The following is a 21,779-nucleotide window of genomic DNA, read 5'->3' as shown; positions in this document are numbered from 1 at the left end:
CACACATCTGCTAACCTGCTTCTCTGATGGGGTGCAAATGGGCCTCTATTGTCCAGCCTTGCAGACCCGCCTGGAATGACCCGACACGTTCAATGACGACTTCAGCTTCACACGCATACGAGAGCATGTACTCACACTGATGTTTACATACACATGCAGAATGCCTAATGCCTATAGATCTACCAAACAAAACACCGGGAGAGGGCAATTTAACATTCCTAAGGAGATTTAGAGTGTGTCTCTGGTACACAGTGATGTTTGTAGCAATAAAAATGATTTGTTTAGCAGAAAACATTATGTATTTTTGTATTAAAATTAACAAAGGAGTTTTGTAGAATATCTAAATTATTAAGAATATGTGGTTGGTAAACTAAATATTTGAAAGAAGTATATTTTTTCTGTAAAACTTTCAGTTGTTGTCAGTAATGAGTTCACTTTTAGAGGCATGATACTGTTCTGGGATAGAAGGAGATTTCTGCTTAATACGTCTCCCATTTCCAATCCAAACATTTCTAAAGCTGTGTTTTACTTCGCAGTGGCTTGCCACAACTCAGTTGAAATGATTTTAACTAGGCGCTCTTGCTGACTTGGAGTTGGGGGATGGGGTTTAACAGAAGGGCAGGCAACACGGGGTCACACAGGAGGAGAACTGAGAGGGAGGGGGGGGGTCGCTTTTTCTTTCTCTCCGGGCTCTAGGAAAGAAAGGAAGGAAGCCAGAGCAAGGCTGAGTAGCCCGAACCAACTGAGGAGAGATGGAGGGGGGAGGGACTGGAGCAAGAGCGCTGCTTATTGGTAGGCTGTAGATCTCTCTCTGGATGGATTGACTTCGCACGGGTCGAATTACACCATTTGCCGTGCATTAGTTTGTTTTTCTCTCAGCCAGGAGAAGTTGATTCACTACGACGCGGACAATATATTTTTTTTTGTTTTGGATTACGGCAACAAAAAAGGATACAAAATAACCAATTCAGATGAGGTGAGTTCCTTGCAGCAACGTGGATTTACTTTATTGTGCCGCATTACGCAGTGAAAGTCGAAGGGGAAACTAGACAGGAGAAGTCTTTTTCTGGGGAAACAAAAATATTTCTTGTGACCACGTCGCTATGCTGCTCTGCAAAACTAATGGTCGCAGGGCAGGAATAGTTCAGGTCCGGACTATTTTTACTCATGCTTCAGTGCAATATAGTATTCATTCATTCCAACGTGTATCCGTGCAGCTCGGAGGCGCCTCTCCGCAGCTAATAAAGCGGCGTAAGGGAGAATAAACTAAATTGTCTACTCACATCTTTATCTGCGAGGCAGTTTATCGTCCTATTGAAGCTGTCAGAAATCTTTATTATAGCCTATAAGTTCTACAGTCTCTTCATTAGAGCATTTATCACAGTGGCTAAACCAAAGTTATCTGTTGGGATAAACAAGCACTGGGAAGAGTTTTGCGTAAATCTAGTATTTTTATTTATTTTTTTATCCCCGTGCGTATGTGCTTTATCATGCTCTCCGTCAGTTAACACGCCCTCTATTATTTTTAAATCACCATTAAATCAATGATTGCACATGAAGTCAGAGCGCGGCGTAGTACGGATAGCGCGTCGTTAATGTTTATGCATTTTCCCTTTGCTTTCCAAAGTTAATAGTAGTGGAAGGGGATGGTGTATTGGTGTATGAGGGAGGGGGCTGTGTGGTCGTGGCAGAAGCTTTGAAGATCAGTCATCAGAGCGCAGGGGCCCGGGGACGGAGACAGGAGAGCAGGCAGAATCCAAATGCTCTTATGTGGCGAGCGGAGCTGAAATCTGTGCGCAACTGGATAAAAAAAAAAAAGAGAAAAGTGGGGTCCGGATGGAGCATGAAATAACAGGAATATCACATGCTGGGTGTTTTCTCTTAAATGGATTACAAAAGGAATATGACATGCAGTCGGATTGCCCAATTCATGAGTGAATTCGGATACTCAAGGTAGGTGTCCTCAATGATTTGTAATTATCGATGTGGAGTATTTTCAGGGTTCACTCCCTGAGTTGTATTAATACAACGGATGTTGGATTGAATAAAGGACATAACATCACTGGCCTTTATTCTATCCCGAGAGCTACTTTGTGAACAGAATCTATACAAGAGAATCAAGTACTTAGATCCCAAAGTAAAATGTATCAATTTTTAAAAACAGAGATGTCAACATAGATCATGACTGACCGACAATAAAATCAGAGCCACGCCATTGTAGTCCTGTAACACACCTTTCATGCAGAGAAGTGTCCCTTTTTTTTGGCTACAGTTTCATTTACCTTAGCTCATCATCTCTATTGTCTTGTGTTCCCGCTGGTTTTAAATGGTTCAAGTCGTGAAATAAAGTGTTTTCTGACATTTCGGCTCCACAAAAATCAACTTGGAATAAAGACAACATGCACATGATCGGACGGACCATGCTGGCAAACACAGTATTAAACAATAAAGGGACGTGCAGTTGGACTTAAAGCTTGTTGACGACTTATTCCCGGGTGTTTTTATAATCAATTTAATGTATTCCCCAATTTCCTTATGGCGTTCTTATATTGAATAATAAATTGGAGATGCGCTCGTAACCTTTTCGGAGGCAGAGCAGCGCGGAAGCCCAGCCCTGTGCACGCATTAAGTGCTGTGGAGGCAGTTAAACGCAGCCCCATCACTGTTGTCACTCCACCGCTGTCCCCCGCGTCTTTGTTGTCTTTTGTATCGGTGCTACATGTGGACTAAAGGGGTCTGAAAAGATTTACCACGGATAAAACTTGAATGCCTTTACGCCCCAGCCCGCACAATGCAAAGCGTTAGAGCCCGGGCTGCTGCGTGGATTGTGTGCGCAAAAGAGGAGCGGAAGATCTCCACGCAAAAAAAAAAAACTTGAAAAATGACCAGCGAATGAAGGAAAAGAAACAGAAGAATGATGAAGAGAGAGAGAAACAGGATGGTTCATGTGTTTAATAAGGAGGGGTGTAGGTGCGAGTGTTTGAGTCGTTTTAGGATTTGTTCTGTTGGATCTCATTATTTAAGTAAATGAGCAAAAATAAACCAAATAAGCTTCTTCTATAGTTTCCAATACAGAATAACATGATCTGCTAAATTATTTTTTTAAATGCAAGGTTTAAGGGCACACATTAAATTTTAGCTTGTCTGTGGTCAAAATTTTACTAGTACTATTTTTTCTCAAGTCAGAACAGCCCCTTTACAGAAAGAAAGACAGCAAGTTTGTTTCTAAACACAAACACCAGATGTGGAGTGTCAGAGCCCTGTGACACAGACGGGAGAAGCCCGGCTTAGTTACTGAAACTACAAACTTGATATTGGCAGGAGCAGCACACTCCATCCAGGTCAAAACATTCGAACCGAGCTCTGGGTTCGTTGACAGCACAGCTGGCTGGCGCGTCTCACTTCGCTTCACTGGCCATGGGGTCAGAACTCAGCGACCAGAACGACCACCGTTAACCTCCCAACAGCCAGCAGTAACCCCGGAACAACCGCCATTAAACCATACAGTGTTAACTCTTTACAGCCTTATGGTTTCCCTGAACTGCCGCACGGCAATCACGTTGTTCAATTCTCAGTTGGTTGAGCGATAAATGTTTGACCCTGTGTGGAGCATTTGGAGTCAAGTTTGCTGTGTTTCCTTCAGAAGCCCCCTTCAGGAGCCCCAGAGCAGCTCTCCTGAACATAGGTCCACTGACCGGGGGTGGGGCTCTATTGTGTTGACTTGCCCAAAGCCCCTTTTGTTTCTTGGTCACACCTGCAGCTTTGCCCCTTTGTGCTCTACTACAGCAGAACTACTGCTGAGAGCAGCCTTTCTCCTGTTTCACTCCTCCTCTCGCCAAGGTAGAGAAGAAAGGGAGGGAAGCAGGGTTTAGGGTGGCACAGTCCTTTCCTTCTGCCAAATCTCTGAAGCAACAAGTCCAACCAAGCCCCTCTCAAATGATCCTTCAGGGTAGTGGTTATTACTGAAGTGGGGAAGGGAGTGGTAATCATTTCTGGGCCCATGTGGTGGCTGCTCTAATCATCTGGCTGACTCACTGTCCTGTGTGGCCGCATCTTGATTACTTTCTCAGAGAGCCGCAGTTGAGAGTTGAGACAACCGTGTTACAGGACATGTCCAGGTTTGGACAGACAGTCACGCGTGCGTGCGCATGAATTTAGACGTACGCACACCAAGTGTTGAAGAGTGAAATGCCTGAAACTCAACTCCCGGGCTATCTGATTTCCTCTGCTGTTGTTGGGTTTACAGCTCAGCGTGGTGCGAGATGACAAGTCGAGCAGCCTCAAGCAGCAGCAGTCATTGTTCTCCCGGGATTAGAGCCACCCATCACATTCACACACAATTTACAAAACCTCACGCACCGCTGTTGTTTGCCATCCTTTTTTATTAGCCCCAATTCCTGCAAATAGGACACAAACAGATCCATTCTGTGTTGCAGCGGAGGGGAGGTTATGGCTGACATATGCCTGTGAAAGCACAGCTAAGAGGGAAATATGTGTTAATCTGTCATTTTAAGCTCAGAACACTAAATCTTCAGCTGTAACTACTAGAATTGGGCTACAGACCCCTGCACCCGCCATCAGTAGAAATAGTATTCTACCAGACCCCCTCCCCTCTCTCCCCTCCCCGTGTTTAACACCATGGGCCTGAGCCAACAACATCAGCAGGGAAAGTGCGTGGTTGTAGGACATTGAAAAGCCTGTAATAACAGAGGTAGAGTGAGGCAAGGCTGAATGGCACTGAGTTGCGTGACAAGCCCAGCGTTTTTTAAGGCTTGTTGAGGCCTATATGTGCATGCACGCACGTCCACACACCCACACACACACACACCCACACACACACACACACACACACACACACACACACACACACACACACACATACTGGAGGGCAGGAACTAGAGAGCGCTAAGGAATAGTCAATAGAAAACATGCTGGGCTCACTAGAGATTGAGAAGTAATTTTAGATCGCTGACCTCTGAATGTCTTCTCTTTCTGTTTTACATTAAAGTTTCTGAGGAAAGCCTTCGCCTCCACAGTATGGCTATTACCCATGCAAGGAATCATGGGAGATCAGAGCTGAGCTTCTGCCTCTGGTTGGAGTGTTTTTCCCTTGAATTGTTTAGTGCGGGAGAATGGCAGGAAAAAAGTGGTGCGAATGTGTGCGCTTATGAAGAGGCGATATAGAGCAGGACTCTAAAGTCCTGACAACCAAGGAACCGATTTACTTGTGAACATCGCCATGTTTAGGCTGGAAGCACAGCCTGCAGCCTGTATGATAGCACTATAGAATTGAAATGCGGAGCTGGGTTATTTACCTTTCATAGCTCCTCTTTTTTTCTTTTTTTTTTTTTTTCTATTGTTGAGCGTTAGGTATCTATTCCTGTCCCAGGCTTCTCCTTGAAACTCAGCAATTTATTGCTGGGGTTTTAACAGCACATTCCTTGGTGCGAGAGCATCTGAACCAGGTAGTAAAAAAAATAGCTGCGATGCTTTTAAGGAACACCACTGTCTCGTTTTGCACAGCAGTATCATCACTTCTCGTTTAGATTAAGCTGCTGACAGTTGTTTTTCTGTATAGATCCGGGAGCCTGTGTTCATAGATCTGTAAATTGTTTGTGTCCAGAGATTCATTTGTATCTAGATTAGAGTGTAGTAGCTGCTCCAGCATCATTGATGTTTGGGGCTATTGAAAGGGAAAGAGATCTTTTGGCCCTCATACCATGCTTTTACTTTGTCAAAACATCAAACCTGTAATTTAACTATTACGTTGACTAATTGAGATGAAGCGTTGTCTCGTTCAGGCCTTGCATTACTTAGTCATAATGACGCTGCGTTATCCAAGGCCTCAATATCCCACAGAAAACTCAGTGGCAATGATTACACACAGTTGATGACTAAAACACGGGGGGCATTACCCTGATTTCACCCCACAGCCACTCCCATTCTTTTTAGTGACACATCATCATACAGTAACTGTTTTGTTGTTAGTACCTGGTAAAACACTTTATATCAACAAGTAGGTATAAATGCTGTGTGGCCAGTTCACATGTTATGTAATCCACAGCTGACACGCTGACACATACTGTTGCTGTCAGGTAAACACTTCACAACTCCAAATTTTCTACTTGAAAACCATGTGTGTTATGGTTCATTTAGTGGTTTTAACTAAAGACTTTGCAAATACTTCAAAAGCCAGATGTTCTTAAGAAATATCCAGAGGAAAGTGACCAGATTTAGAGCCACAAATTTCTCACATGGCTACATTGATATGATAAAGTCCAGCTTCGCTGGCTACTGATCTGCCATGCTTCCTGTGTGGATCAATCAAGGCACTAATGGCTTGGCAGGCAGGGCTCACAGACAGCACTGGAGCAGGTGTGCTTTGGGGCTAATTGAAAAATGAGTCAATACTATGTGTGTGTTCGTGCATGCACACATGAGTCAGTCTTTGCATTACACCATTTGAAAGAGTGATTATGTATGTGCAGCCATGTGTATGTGTGTTTGTGTATCCCAGTGCGCTCCCAGCTAATCCATCCCTCTGCCTGTGTGACGTCTCCCGGTAAATTGTTTATATCCGTTCAGGCTTTGCCTGCATGAATAATTTGTTTGCCTTATAAATATTTGAACGTACACCGATCATTAATATGCACAGACACAGTCTGTCTCTAAAGCACTCCTCCACACACTAACATACACACTAAACCCCTGCCACTCCCACCATAAATTATTACCAGTGTAGTTGCTGGTGTATCATGTCTACGATCAGATGCTGCACAAACTATTATCCACCAAAATTACTACAACGTCAAAACAACTGTGCGCGACTGGGTCCTCCGAACACAAAGATGAGTGAATCACTGCAACAATGCACACCAGCCCCAAGGAGAGGCTGGAGCAATAACAGCCAACAGAGCGCTAATAGAAGTCAGCTAAGGTCAGAGCAGAGGCTACACTAGTGATGGTGATGAAGTTGCAATGTGCTGATTAGTGTTGAGCCTGGCCCAGGACAAACCAATTGAAGCACAGATGTACAGAGACAGCAGGCCTGCCACGCTTCTAACAGGGTGGACTTCCGCTGCATCCAACACACACCGAGACACCCCACCGGTCAGTTGGCTGACCTTCCCTTAGACAGCAGATGCAGGGAGAGGCAGAGGGGAGACGCCAAGCACCGCCAGTGAAAGCTCAGTCATCAATAAGCCAGAGAGGGCGTTATGTGAGCATTATGTTTGTATTTCAGTAACTTACTGTGTAGCAGCAAGAAAAGTAAAACTTCACAGCGGAAATCGCATTTTATTCATTGCTGTGAGTTAAACAAAGGGTTTGGATTTGGCTCATGCGACTACAGTTTGTAGCAGTAGGTGAAATATAAACACAAACAATGTATGACACGTTAAGCAACAAAAGCATGTATTTCTTTGTGTGCTTGCAGGTAACAACTCCACCAGTGTGAAACAGGAAGTGTCGTCTGTGAGCAGCCATGGGCCAGAGAGCTGCGCTTCTGCTCAGTGAGCTGCTGCTGCTGCTGCTGACAGCCTCACGCACTCTCCTCGCAGTCAGCTTCCCAGAGGACATCGTACCCCTGGACGTCGTTGACGCACACTGTGAGTGCACGCACGTGAATGAAACTCAGCAGACACGGGGGTAGATCTTACATTAACTGCAACATCACAGAAAAAGTCAGCAACTATCCTTAATGTGCACTTTTTTACCCCCCCACCCCACACACACACACACACACACACACACAAGCCGCTGTGTTGTTAGGCATAATACACATGGAGTAAAGACAAATACCCGCAGCCTCCTACTTCTAGTCATGTCAGCAGTTCACACAGTAGCATGCCATATCCATAGTCATAAAATCAATGTGCTGTATGGTCAGCTGTAGCATTAAGTGCATTTCCATCTCTGTGATGCACTGGAGGAACAGAGATATGTGCTGACATAGGCAGCCATTATCTGACGCAGGAACACAACACAGTGACACACAGATATACACAGTCTACGCCAGTATTTGTACAGTGCCGCTACTAATAATTGCAGGACGATTTATATACGTTGAGTTAAGTGTAGGAAGAAGCGAGTGTGGCGTGCAAGAGTGTCTGCGTCCACCATGAGTGTCCCATTAATAGTACGTGCGATGTCTTCACAGTTTCACGGAGGTACCCAGTGTTCAGAGGCAGGCCCTCTGGCAACGAGTCACAGCATCGCCTGGACTTTCAGCTGATGACCAAGATACAGGACACTCTGTTCATCGCTGGCAGGTAAACTCAAAACTCAACACGCACACACACCATCTCTCTCTCCCTCTCTTTCACACATCCCCGACACCAATATACTCAGTCACTCCTTGGCAGGTAAACAGAGGCCTAAGGGAGGGGGTGAGGGGTAAAAAGCTCTTAGTGTTATTGGATCTGTGGCTTCTAGGCCTGTATCTGATGTATATGGCCAGTATTGATCCAGGAAAGGCGTCTATCATCCCGGTCTGACGCTCCGTCAGGGATTTCTTGGCATCTTTACATGTCTTTTTTGTATTTATGGGCAGCGGGATTAATCTGACGGCCAGCACTAATATTGTAGCAGGAAATCACCTTGACATCTACAATATAAAACTTGCAGCTCTCGAGCCCCTGTAATCACCACCACATGTATCACTGTTGTCAGGTGGATGCTCCTATTGCCAGTCTGGGGGAGTCACATGTGTTTACTGAAAGAAGCAACATGTTCTTCTCTGTGGGTTTATAAAAGCCGATTCCCACTGGTTCCATTACTTTTTTTTTTTATTGCTTTTTTTTTTTTTTTTTACCACGGACCAATAATCAAAAGCATTTGTCATGTTAAATGACGTAACAGAAAGGATATTCAGGTTTCCATGTAAGAGGCAGTTGCATAAAAAACTTCATTGTGCATTAACTCTGCAACAAATAACACAGAAATATGAATTAAAGTTAAATTTGACTTAGATTTTGACAGAAAAACATATTTTGAAAAAGAAAAGATCGGTTTAAACCAGTTTCTCTTAGATTTTGTGTCACCACAAACCAAAAAATGTTTGTGTTTCCTGCTGCAAGAAGCTGAAACCATTGTTCTCAGTAAATAAGGTCCCTAAATGACAGGAACAGTGCAGAAAATATTCTCATAAATAGCAAATAAATACCAAAAATATGAAAACAATGCAAATCAGCTGCTGATTATGCACCAGTTCCTCTAAGAATGTAAGAAAACAATATGATAAATAATAAATAAACCAAATAGAGGATGAGCTGAAAATCGTCAGATATTTCTTTTCAAAATACAAACAGTTGAAAATGATCCCTGGTTGTGCTGTGTCACTAAGTTGTGTGTTTTGTTGTTGTCTGTCCACAGAGATCAGGTGTACCTAGTCAGTCTGAGAGAGTCCTACAGGAATGAGATCATTCCTTACCGGGTAAGATTCTCGCCACAAGCTGCTCTCTCAGTCCACAAACACTAAAAGGGCTCCACAGAAAACACAGAGCCATTCATCACAGACTGGACAGGTTGTAAAATGAGAGAGTGGAAAAGGGAGGACTGTGTGTGTGTGTGTGTGTGTGTGTGTGTGTGTGTGTGTGTGTGTGTGTGTGTGTGTGTGTGTATCGTGCCATGCGTGTGTCTAATGCTCCACATTGGTTTTTACAGAAGCTAACATGGCGATCGGGCCAAGCTGACAGAGAGATGTGTGCCGTCAAGGGAAAACATAGAGTATGTATTAAAAAAAAAAAAAAAAAAAACCTTCACCTCACACCTTTTTGTTTTATGTTCCATCACACGGAACGGACAGAGACCGTGAGCAGAGAAGCTGGCTGCCTCTCATAAACACTGTCCCATGTTGTGTGTCTGTTTTCAGGACGAGTGCCACAACTTCATCAAAGTGCTGGTCCCCAGAAACGACGATCTGGTTTTCATCTGTGGTACCAACGGCTTCAACCCCATGTGCAGATACTACAGGGTCAGTATCCAGTGCCCGAGCCTGTCATGGCACTTTCATAAGTCAAAGTTCGCATGCTCAGATGTGCTCAAAGGCACACACACACACACACATACACAATCTGGACTAGTTTTGTGTGAAAGTAATTTGAGTAACACACCCCTTATTTCAATTTTTTTTTAAATAAATATGACTGGCCTCATTTCATTGATTCATTTGTGTGTGCCTGTGCTTCTGTGTGTGTGTGTTCGTCTTCACGGTGTCCCTTGACAAACCTCCAGTAATGTGTGGGTTGATTGTTGTGTTCCCTTTAGCTGGATAACCTAGAGTTAGATGGAGAGGAGATCAATGGTCTGGCACGGTGCCCATTCGACTCCAAGCAAACCAACGTTGCCCTTTTCGCTGGTAAGGGTCAAACACACACTCCCCGCCCGCGCACGTAGTCTTGCTGAAGAAGAACTAATGTGTTCCTACTTATGCTCTCATTATCACCTCTGTGTCTTTGCCACAATAAAACTGCGCCTGCAGCGATAACAACTCAGCCAATTAAGCTTGATAAAAGAAGTGAAACAACAATGCGCTGAGGAGCAGTGTATCCTAGTTTTTGGTGACTGTGCTCCTTGTTGTCATGTTTTTAGAAGGGAAGCTGTATTCTGCCACTGTAGCTGACTTCCAGGCCAGTGATTCTGTCATCTATCGCAGTATGGGTGATGGATCGGCCCTGAGGACTATCAAATATGACTCCAAGTGGCTGAAAGGTAATCACTCACTCCCATCACTCTCAATCTTTATTCCACTCTCACCTTACTTCCCTGTAACGTACATGTGTCTACCTGCCACCTTGCTAAAAGCCTGTGGTGCCTTCGCATGGTGCACGTATGTACGTGGCTGTCAGAGCTGTTTTTGGAGCGACACAGAGCTCTCCCACCTTGCCAAGCTCTGTGGGGATATGGCCTGTTCTCTCCCAGGCAATCTAGGTCACCCCCAGTCATATACAGCCTTGTACAAATCCCTGAAATATTCAACATGCACAGTGGTGGTGACGATGCAGAAATACACTTCAACTCCCTGCCTCTGTCTCTCCCTCAGAACCTCATTTCCTGCATGCAGCAGAGTATGGGAATTATGTGTACTTTTTCTACCGAGAGATTGCAGTGGAGCACAGCAATCTGGGCAAGGTAAGACAGAGAGGCACTTGCCGTTTATAATGCATTACATATTCCACACAGATACAGGATGCAGGCCTTTATCCAAAAAAAAGAAAAAAAAAGGCTTACACTTCCCTCGGTGCATGCATTTCTGCCACAAATGGCCCCAGTAGTAATGGGGCCCATTCAGGCGATGACAGTACATCGCATTAGAATACACGAGAAATTTCTACAGCGCGAGTGTTTGCTGGGAATGTTCTGCTAATGTAAAACCATTACACAGTGAGAGGATTTGTCTCCCCGAGACTGCGCGCTATGTGTCTGTCTCTCCCTGCGACACACACACAAACAGACACACACACACTCACACACACTCACACAAGCTGAGGGCATTAGGATGTTCTGTGTTTCAGGCCAACTTCAGATTTGACCATGCCTCATCTCTGAGCCAGTCTGGCCGGACTGCAGGAAGCCAGCATCCTCCATCAGCCACCAGCTAATAAATATTTCAACCCTACTAATGCTGGGGTGACACCTGGCCTCTGATGGAGGTTTGCATTGGTAAATTATTAAAACTGTCTCAGCCAACTGCTTCACACACTTCATTTATACGCTAAGCCTTGGTAATATGTGCAATCAAACACACAGTCACATGGGGCTGCATTAGGCCAGTCGAGGACATTGGATGAACGTTTGCTCCAGTCAAGGGGAACAATCTCCACACACAAAGTTAAAGATGAAGAGTGTGTTAGTTAAGTCGTCTGTGCCGAGTTGCTACAGGATGGAGAGATGCATTATTCAGCATGTTGAAGTGTTTTTAGTGACGTTCACTCAGCTGCCTTCCTCTTCCACCCGCCTCTGTCCTCTCTTAAACCCCTGCTCCTCGCAGGTTGTGTATTCTCGCGTGGCCCGGATCTGTAAGAATGACGTCGGCGGGTCACAGCGAGTGCTGGAGAAGCACTGGACATCTTTTGTGAAGGCGAGGCTCAACTGCTCCGTGCCAGGGGAGTCCTTCTTCTACTTCGACGTGCTTCAGTCCATCACTGACATCATCGACATTAACGGTGTTCCCTCGGTGGTGGGCGTGTTTACCACACAGATGAACAGGTGAGGCTGCCGGCCGCCGTTAGCTGTCGAATTAACCGATGCGGAGGACAGAATTAATGATTAAGAAGTCAAACGTGGGACATTACATCGGTGTGCTTCTCCACAGCATCCCAGGGTCAGCAGTGTGTGCCTTCTCCATGGCCGACATAGAGAAAGTATTCTGGGGCCGGTTCAAAGAGCAGAAAACTCCTGACTCTGTGTGGACTCCATATCCCGAGGAGAAGCTGCCCAAACCTCGGTAAGGATTTAACATTTCTGTTTCTCAAAAAAAAAAAAAAAATCCTCAAAAACGTTCCACTTTGAAACCTTCTAAAGAATACAGAGGCAGGAGGACAAAAAAACACCTAACTTAGAAAACCTTTCAAATCAGATTTTTAAACTTGGCTCTCTTTAGATTATTTTGAGCAGGTGGCACTTGACTCAGCAGCTGTTAACCACCTGTCATTTCCCCACTTTTATTTTAACCCATCTTTGTCCAGGTTAAACCCGATGAAATCAAATCTTTTTCACTAGTAAGGCACCAGGTTATTAGCTTTGACCCAGCACACACATTCACCATCTGCTGATGATTAAATAATTAATTTGGCATAATTAGACGCGTTGCATATTTAACCTGTTTACAGTCAGCACGTATATTTGTGGTCCTGTCCTGTGTCCCAAACACAAAGTCCATGAAGCACTTCATTACCCCGGTGAATCATTGATGGAGGATAACCATGCATATGTATATTTTATGTTTCCAGCTGAGGCCTTTTTGTGATCTTAATAAGCACCTGCTCCTCTCCTTCGCCCCCCCCCTTGTTGCACTTTCCATCCATTTCAATACACATCGTTATTGCTCTCTGGTGAGTGATCATAAAGGCTGATCTTTGACCTTTTGCCCTCTGTGTGCGTGCACCCTCCATCCTAGACCCGGTTGCTGCGCAGGTCATGGTCCAGCTGCGTCCTTTAAGAGCTCCATCGAGTTCCCGGATGATACCCTGCAGTTCATCAAGTCCCACCCCCTCATGGACACAGCTGTGCCTTCCATCGGGGATGAGCCTTGGTTCACCAAGACGCGTGTCAGGTAAATGGAGGAGTAAATGAGGAACGGGTGTGTTTGTTGGCGCCAGTGCGGTACCTGAGTTTTGAAACTGATGTTTTTCTGATTGCCTCGATTTGTGGAAACATGTCTTTCTACGAAGTCCTTTTTTCATTTAACCGTATAAGCCAAATTAAGCAGCTCTGCCAGAACCTTGCCAGAATAATATAGTGTAAAATGTAAGAATAAGTAAACAAGACTCTGACCACACTGTTGATGTAGACTCTCAATAAGTGTTACAGAAACCTTCAGTTCAGTCCTCATAAAGTTTTATGGCTCAGTTAACAGTTAACCGTACAGTATATAATGATTTACTGGCATCAAACATAAAGATATAAATATTGAAGCATGTCTCCTAACTAAGCTAGGTCAGGATGTTGAAACGAAATGCAAGATGAAGTAAAAAAAAAAGTTTGACCTTTAGTAACTCAGGAGCCGCAGTGATTCATGTATTCAGATACCCACTCCTATTCTGAATAACCCCTGCTGTGAGTAACACAGGCCTCTCTGCTGTGTTTGAAGGTACAGGCTGACAGCGCTGGCTGTGGACAATGAGGCAGGACCCCACAAGAACTACACGGTGGTGTTCATCGGGGCTGAATCGGGTGTTGTCCTCAAGGTTTTGGCAAAGACCACCTCTGTGTCCCTGAATGACAGCCTGCTCCTGGAGGAGATAGACGTCTTCAACAGGGCCAAGTATGGATACTCGCACTCTTCACCCTCTCTCTCCGTCTGCCTCGGTTCTCCTTTTCTCTTCCCTGTCTGTCTCCTGGCTGCGGAGTCAGCAACTCTTAAAGTGAACCTTTCTAGCAAAGATGACAGTGTCTGTTTGCCTTCTGTGCAAATGCAGCACATGTGTGATTGTTTTTGGGGTTTTGTTTGTGCTTATTCATGCATGTCAACACTCACGCTGTCGTGTGTGTGAGGTTAAAATCTTGTTAAACTGAGGGGGAAAAAAAGCTTTATGTGACTTTTTTGTAACAAGTGATTAAATCTGCTGAGACTGACACGGTAGACAGACTTATCTGATAAACCTCTGATCATGTTTCTCTTTTCCCTTTCCAGGTGCCTGTCTAACCGCGAGGATGACAAGCGTGTCCTCTCGCTGCACGTGGACAAAGACACACACAGCCTGTACGTCGCCTTTTCAAGCTGTGTCATCCGTATTCCCCTGAGTCGCTGTGAAAGGCATTCTTCCTGCCACAAGTAAGTTACGTGCTAACGTGCACGATGAGGGGTTCAAATGTGCAGTCGGTCATAGGTTTGTGGCTTTATTGTTTTGTTTTCGTGTAAATGTCATAAAGGGAATGATAACAGCGTCTCCTTATGCCTTGTGGTTAATGTTCAGTCAGTCACAAATGATTATGCCGCACTTTCCAGAATGATTAAACCTGCCGTTCTGATGGTGTGTGTGTGTTTGTGTGGCCTCAGGTCCTGCATTGCATCAAGGGATCCTTATTGTGGCTGGAAACCTCATGGAGCCTGCGAGAGGATACAGCCTGGTGTTTTGTAAGTTCAAGCCCCAGCTGCAATATGAAGGGCAAATATTACAGATGAGAAAATGAGATAATGAGCAATTTTTTTATTAATCTTTTGTTTATCTCTCTCTCTTTCTGTCTCTTTTCAGGACTGGATATGAGCAGGACGTTGAACTTGGAAACACGGCCCACCTGGGTGACTGTCACGGTACGGATCTCATCTCCATGCCATGTCATCTATCCTCAGACACATACATACACACACAGAGATACACACTCACACACACACACATACATACATACCAACACACACAAACTCATCTCCACACACACCATGAGCCTGCACACTCACACCAGTAACCACTCCAGTAACTTGCCCCTACATAAGTCTATGTGCAGTATTAACACACACATCTACATACAGTACATGGCCACCTGTAACTAATGCTGCCTGTGAGGCAGAAACATGGACATGTACAATCAGGGGTCATGCTCAGCCGGTTCAAATGCTAGAGGTCTTAAGATAGCTGACGGCCAGAAAATGTGCCTTTACTGATTTTACTTTAAAGCTTCCTCCCCTTCATTTGTACCAACTAAACATGACCCAGGCTGAACCTCAGTATTGATCAGAACCAGAGGGCCTCCAGTGACTCCAGAGAGAAAAGGACACTGCTAGCGAGTGCTTTATATCTTTATAGTTAAACCCAGTAAACTGCACTCTTAGTGTCTCTTAGGGATTTTATTATTTTTTAGTATTTACCTCTGAATTCCGTTATACTGATTTCTTGTCCTTTTAATTCTTTTAGCGTTTTTGGGCACTACTTCAGCGCCAGATTACAAATCATTTGGCGACCCTACCTCTGGTTAGTTTGATCTTTTACTCAAATGGTTTCTTTCCTTGAGTTCAGCATCTCCAACCCTGTCTTTCCACCACTGCCACCATTCATCTTTTCTTACGAAACACCTCCTGAATGCTAATGTCACCTGCTTCATTTTCATCGTCACAAAAGTCAGCTCCGCCAGGCGACACTGGTGCTCTATCTGAGCACACATTCACTTCCTCCTTTTCACTCATCACTTCCTCCCCCCTCTTGCATGCCCAACCACCCCTTGGCATCCTTACTGTTGTGTACCAACTCCTCTTTGACCCACAGTATCCTCTCTTTTCCCCATCCAAACTGTCAAAAAACAAAAATGTACTTTCATTGGTCTGTGAATGTGAAAATGGAACATTTTGTTAAAAACGTTTATTCATCATTTGTTCGGACACTAACCCTAAAAAAATTACATATCGCTGATGCCTACTAACTGGGATGATAACAGTATGCTTTACCCACGTCTGCACAGTATGTTAACAATTTGTTTGTCATCACAGACATGGAGTTTTCATCAGCGCCAGTCACTGTCCAGCCCAGTGGGCCCATACACCCCCCACTACTCATACCCACTCAGAGCCCCAGCTCTGGGCCTGGTCCAGAGCTCTACGGCTCAGGCTTTGTGCTGCAGGATGACCCAGCCACCTCCCATTCTTTAGACTCTATCCCAGGGGGCCAAGAGGGTAAGGCCCACAGGGAGGCAGCCAGCATGCTGCAATGAGCCTGATCTGATAGCTGCCCACAACTCTGACTAAGCCACACAAATGTGACTCCACACATAGGCTTGCATAGGCAAAGACACACATGCACACAATGGCAGCTATTTGGGTTTTTTTATTAGATAACATGGCAGATTTTAATTTAGCCTCTTTCTTATTCTTTTTCAAATAGACATTTTCATACAGAAGTTATGTTGGTATATCTATTTTCATTTTACCATTGTTTTCTTTTGTTTTAGTTATAATTTTCCTCTTTTCTTTCTTTATTTTAAATTATTTATTTTTCTAATCATCAAAACTCACACTCACTCTTGTTTCAAATCTTTTGTTTGAATTTAACTTCCATCTCTGCCAGTATAGATTTTTTTTTAACTCTAGATTTAGTAACACTTTACCCTGGCTGGTAGATCATTGACTGGGCCTGCTCTGCCGCATCACTATTGTGGCCGCACGGTGGATGACTAACTCTTTCAATGTCTGTGATTACTAACAAACTTTCAGTAGAGCAGCAGCTATCTCAACACCTGGAAGGCAAACAGTGCTTCTCTTTACTCTGGCCAACTTCCTGCTGGTTGATCTCTTGTGCGAAAAGACTGATTTGGCTCTATGTCTCTGATAAGAGTTCACTCCTAACCCTTTTAAGTCAAACGCATGACAAAAAGCCTCTAGTGGAACGTGGATTAAGGCACCACTTAAGTCTTCCCTTCTGAACTAACATAACTGCTTCTTATAGATGGTGAAATGGATGTGGGTACCTAACAACTTCCACCATATTTTTTCTTCATCTGGGCTTAGATGAATTGGAATGAGTCGGTATTTATGGCTACCTTGTATGGGGGGAGGTATAAAGGCAGAAACTCATGCATGGTTGTGCTCACACACAAACATGCACATTTCTGCTGTTGAATGGGGAGGGATGCTTCACTGAGCACTGGGACTCTTGTCACCAGGCGGTTAACCAATGCCTCACTGTTTTGTAGGTGTGTGGGATATCCAAGCAGGTGAGACCAACCAGATGGTCCACATGAACATCCTCATCACCTGCGTGTTTGCTGCTTTTCTCATGGGTGCTCTCCTGGCTGGGCTCATTGTTTTCTGCTACCGAGACTCATTCCTCCGTAAGCCGAGACATGTCCACAAGGATGCAGAGTCTGCACCTTCCTGCTCGGACTCCACTGGAAGCTTTGTCAAGCTCAATGGCCTCTTTGACAGTCCTGTGAAGGTAGGCTACAGCTATAAAACTAAAATCTCATCAAAGTCTGGATAGAAGTGATTGAACAAGTTGCGAAACTGTGTCTGATCTTATTCTTTTATTTTATTTAGGAGTTCCAAACCAGCATTGATTCTCCTAAGCTGTACACCAATCTGCTGAGCAATGGCAAAGACCTAAATACACCCAATGGTGACACCAAGACCATGATCCTGCGAGAAGGCTGTCAGCCCCCTGAGTTGGCTGCTCTACCTACACCTGAGTCCACCCCTGTGCTTCAGCAGAAAGGCCTCCAGCCCATCAAGAACCAGTGGGAGAGGGCTCATGGCAAGGTCAGTGGACCCCGTAAGGACTCCAACTCATCAGCGACAGCCATGAGTCCTCAGTTCCTTCCTTCCTCTCCTGCTCCTGCCAACTCCCACCACCCTCACCTTGCCCTGGGACACTCCCACATCCCTAGTGCAGTTGTCCTACCCAATGCTACACACGACCACCCTAATCTTGACAATGGAGAGGATACACTGCCACATTCATCTGAAAAGAAGCAGAAGAACCCAGATTCCAGGGGTAGTAGGAAAGAACAGAAGAGGTCTGTGGATGCCAGAAATACTCTAAATGACCTTTTAAAACACCTCAATGACTCTGTGGCCAACCCTAAGGCCATTCTTCAAGAGGGATCAGGGCCCCGCTCAAGGCAACATCTTACATTGGAGCCCATGGAGGAACTGACTGAAGTACCTCCCAAGGTGCCCAGCCGTGAGGCTTCCCTGTACTCTCCCTCCTCCTCCCTGCCGAGGCACAGCCCCACCAAGAGGGTCGATGTGCCCATGCCCACCACTCCCACCACACCAACGGGCAGCCTGAGCATGGGGGGCACCCTCGAGAGGCAAAGAGGGGGGTACCAACTCCACCGGAGTGCCTCTCACAGGCAGTCCTTATCCACCTCGCCAAATGGGGTAACCATGGGGGTGTCTGTGTCTCGCCAGCACAGTATGAACAGAGGTGGTTACATGCCCCCAACACCCCCCTCCAGACTTGACTCCCATAGTGGAGTGATGGGGGCAGGAATGCACTCACCCCACCCATCCTCTGTATCCCGACAGAGCAGCTACAGTGGGCATGGCTCACTCCCTCGCACAGGGCTTAAACGGACCCCATCGCTAAAGCCAGATGTGCCCCCCAAACCCAATGGGTTTTCACCACAGACTCCACAGATGCGAGTGGTCAACAAGTACAGTTACTAAAAGAGCATGGACGCTTCTTAGTGAGCTCTTGGCCTTGACTGTAGAGCTTTGAGCCCTGAGGGCTCGGGGCGGGCTATGGATGGGGTAGGGCCTAGTGTGTGTTTGTGTATCGACTTGAGGTGTGTTTCTCCTTTAAATGATATGCACATTCACTCACACTAAAAAGGGAAAATCACACATGTGGCCAAAGATACTCGTCTCCCTCCCTTGTCACGGTAGCCACAAGATATGAACAGTGGGCAGTGGTGAATCTGCTGCTCCCCATTGTATCTGGGCTTGGGTGTTGCCCGTTCCCATTTTAGGTACAAGGTTTCAGGACACCAGCAGGGGCTGCTATGGTGTCTGTGCATGTGGTACCAGGTCAAAAAACAGTGGAATACTTGAAGAATGGGTCTCATTTGTCACTGCCCTTGAGCACTGTCTTCCCACTAATGTGAACTGAACAGAGAGGAGAGGTAGGCCATGCCTTTGTCAGTAAGATGGCTGGGGGCAGAGGAGAGGAAAATCAGTAGGCCTAATCACAGCGTTGCTTAAGATAAGTATGACGACAAACAGCTGAATCAGGCAGCAAGAGAACAGAGAAAGAGTTCAAATGTGTGAGTGTTGGTTGACTGGAAAGCAGGCTTGTGTAAAGGCAGCACAGATATTTAGGCCTTAACACTTGGTAATCAAGAGTGTTGCCACATGTCAGAGGATGCACCTTAAGACCTGTCTAAGACCTAAGTCACTGTCTTTCATTTCAACAAAATTATCTCTTCTGTAGTCTCATTTGAACCCATGTGAAGTGAGCCTAAACCATATCTTTGTGTCACTCTGTGGTGTGTCTGGTAATATGGTTAGGCTGAGGTTAAGTCGGTCATGCTGGGTGAATACTGGGACAGGTACACTGTAACTCACTGGGAAATTTTACTTAGTACATTTGCTGCTATTGGTTTTACACACAGGTGTTTGTCTTTGGTGCATTTTCTTTTTCTCTACCTGACTGGGATAGACCCCTGTTTGGGTGTGCACGTCTGCTTGTGTGTGTGTGTGTGTGTGAACGTGTGTGTGTGTGTGTGTGTTATTTTGCAGAAAGAGGCCAAGTAGTACAGTTTTCAGCAAGCAAACACACTGTTAAAACTGATACATGGGAAATAATGCTCCTGAAACCTCTCTTAACCTCCACTGCCCCTTCGTAGGAATTATACTGGTGGTTCAAGAGACTCCTTTCTTTATGTAGCAGCGATTTTACGAAAAAAAAAAAAAAAAAAAAAAACACATTTCTCATCTCATCTTAATTTTCGAACAAAGTGATTTGCCTTTATGATGTTTTACTGTTTTTTATTTAAAGAATTTACCATATGAAACTAAAGCAACACCAATGGTTTAGCCCATGTATATGAATCCAACATTTCAGGGCACTTCTGCTGTATTAAACTTTTGTCTCCTCTAATAGGAGAGCACTAGAATTTTCCTCCTACATTAATCCTATTAAGGGTATATTAAACTGACTCTAGAACAATACATGGATGTAACATCTCTGTCATCTGTCGTGCCGTGTTCCCTGTAAAGCTTCCCTGCGAGTGGTCAGTGTACAATCAACACAACATTTACCAATGTGTCCAAATGAGTCATGCTGGGAATGACAAGATCCTGTATATACTTAAATACTATAAATAAGCATTATAAATATTTTTAGGCAAGTGAACCTGAATCTGTGCATTGTGTGCCTTATTCCCTAAATGAACTACTACAGTATATAATATTGGCAATGTCAATTGGTCCTCTATATGTTATTGTCATATACTATATAAAGAATTTTATATAAAGCAATTTGAAACTCAGCAGGACATGTGTTGGAAAATCACTACCTAATCTAAACTGACAAGTTGACAAATGCTCCGCTCTTGGATGATGGTAATACAAAAGGAGAGTAAAAAAAAAACAATTATTTGGAGTATGAATTCGTTTTCCTCCTTTACTGCCGGTGATGAAAAGAATGGTGTTAATCCACCACATAGATGTGCCATGCAGTGAATGTATTTTCTTGACAGTGGGATGTAGGGTGGTTAGACCTTGCACTGTGGAGCGGAGTCGGCTCAATTGCAGCACATCCTGCCCACAGCCAATGTATTAACACAGTGTTCACATGAAAAGCCGTCTGTTGGCATGGGTGGCCGTCACGCAGAATCTGTAAATCCCCAGGATTGCAGTGACAGGAATTGTTTCTATTGGCCAGTAGGGATGACTGAGGGATCATTTCTCTTAGCAATGGGTACATTATTTGGGTGATTTCTGCAATCTTATTCCAGTGTCAGTTGCCTGTTTAGCCCAAAGCCACATTTTGTTTACAAGTGATGATTGTATGTAAAGACTTTCTGCCTGTCATCTAACCAGTGTTTGGGCTCTCTTTTTCTACTCGACACATGCACACTGACATCACAAACACACACTCACCATACACTGCTCAACTGCCTTGTACATTGCAATATGAACTGGGTCTTTCTGTTGCAATCTAAATTGAAGCCTTTATAATTCAGTCTGAGCTCTGTGTATGTGCAGATGAACCGGATTTTGTCATGTAATTTTGATTTAAATACTGTGCAACATGGTGATGCAAGGCCAGCTGTATATATGATCTCCAGAGTATTTGAGCGTGTAGATATGTTGTAAAGTTGTACTGTGAATGTGTAAATAATAATGATGGTCTTTTGTTTCATATTTTTCGTTGATTTTTTTAACACAGCATGTATAGTTGAAATAAAACATTACTGCACAGATACAGGTCTTTCTTGAGGGTTTTTTCATGGAACTTAGCAGTAAGTCGAATGCTTATGTCATGTCAATTGTTTATGGTGTGAGAGAGCATGACGTACAGCTGAATCTGATTTTAGTGCCTTGTGAAGCCATCCTAAAAGCCAAGTTTTCAGTACTTACAGCATGACTGGGATGTTGGTAAAACTGTATGTGGCCTAGCTGAGCTGTG

General features: G+C 44.6%; 1 protein-coding gene across 5 annotated transcripts; it reads left to right on the top strand.

Moving 5' to 3' along the window:
* The first annotated feature begins 769 nt into the window (after nucleotides 1-769).
* Nucleotides 770-21,573, top strand: sema6dl (sema domain, transmembrane domain (TM), and cytoplasmic domain, (semaphorin) 6D, like). 5 transcript variants are annotated; one of them, XM_056373895.1, is made up of 20 exons: nucleotides 770-976; nucleotides 7,436-7,607; nucleotides 8,159-8,270; nucleotides 9,373-9,433; nucleotides 9,664-9,726; nucleotides 9,872-9,973; nucleotides 10,267-10,357; nucleotides 10,591-10,710; nucleotides 11,042-11,130; nucleotides 11,990-12,207; nucleotides 12,314-12,445; nucleotides 13,118-13,273; nucleotides 13,811-13,984; nucleotides 14,354-14,494; nucleotides 14,720-14,797; nucleotides 14,916-14,974; nucleotides 15,573-15,629; nucleotides 16,142-16,324; nucleotides 17,341-17,582; nucleotides 17,684-21,573. In XM_056373895.1, the coding sequence occupies exons 2-20, from the start codon at nucleotides 7,484-7,486 to the stop codon at nucleotides 18,812-18,814; spliced, it is 3,333 nt and encodes a 1,110-aa protein (XP_056229870.1). In that variant the 5' UTR covers nucleotides 770-976; nucleotides 7,436-7,483; the 3' UTR covers nucleotides 18,815-21,573. The 5 variants fall into 5 exon arrangements, with proteins under 5 accessions (XP_056229870.1, XP_056229887.1, XP_056229896.1 ...); XM_056373903.1 differs by lacking the exon at nucleotides 770-976 and adding an exon at nucleotides 1,541-1,953; XM_056373912.1 differs by lacking the exon at nucleotides 15,573-15,629.
* Nucleotides 21,574-21,779: the final 206 nt, after the last annotated feature.

The sequence above is a fragment of the Seriola aureovittata genome, chromosome 1 (assembly GCF_021018895.1).
Source record: "Seriola aureovittata isolate HTS-2021-v1 ecotype China chromosome 1, ASM2101889v1, whole genome shotgun sequence".
NCBI lineage: Eukaryota > Metazoa > Chordata > Actinopteri > Carangiformes > Carangidae > Seriola > Seriola aureovittata.
The sequence above is the reverse complement of the archived record's forward strand: the minus strand, read 5'-3'. Positions and strand labels throughout refer to the sequence as shown.

Bases quoted from the DNA above. Each gene is read 5' to 3' on its own strand.
- sema6dl (XM_056373895.1), top strand. From the start codon at position 7,484: ATGGGCCAGAGAGCTGCGCTTCTGCTCAGTGAGCTGCTGCTGCTGCTG. The intron at 8,271-9,372 runs GTAAACTCAAAA...GTCTGTCCACAG, and splicing joins ACTCTGTTCATCGCTGGCAG to AGATCAGGTGTACCTAGTCA. The intron at 9,727-9,871 runs GTATGTATTAAA...GTCTGTTTTCAG, and splicing joins CCGTCAAGGGAAAACATAGA to GACGAGTGCCACAACTTCAT.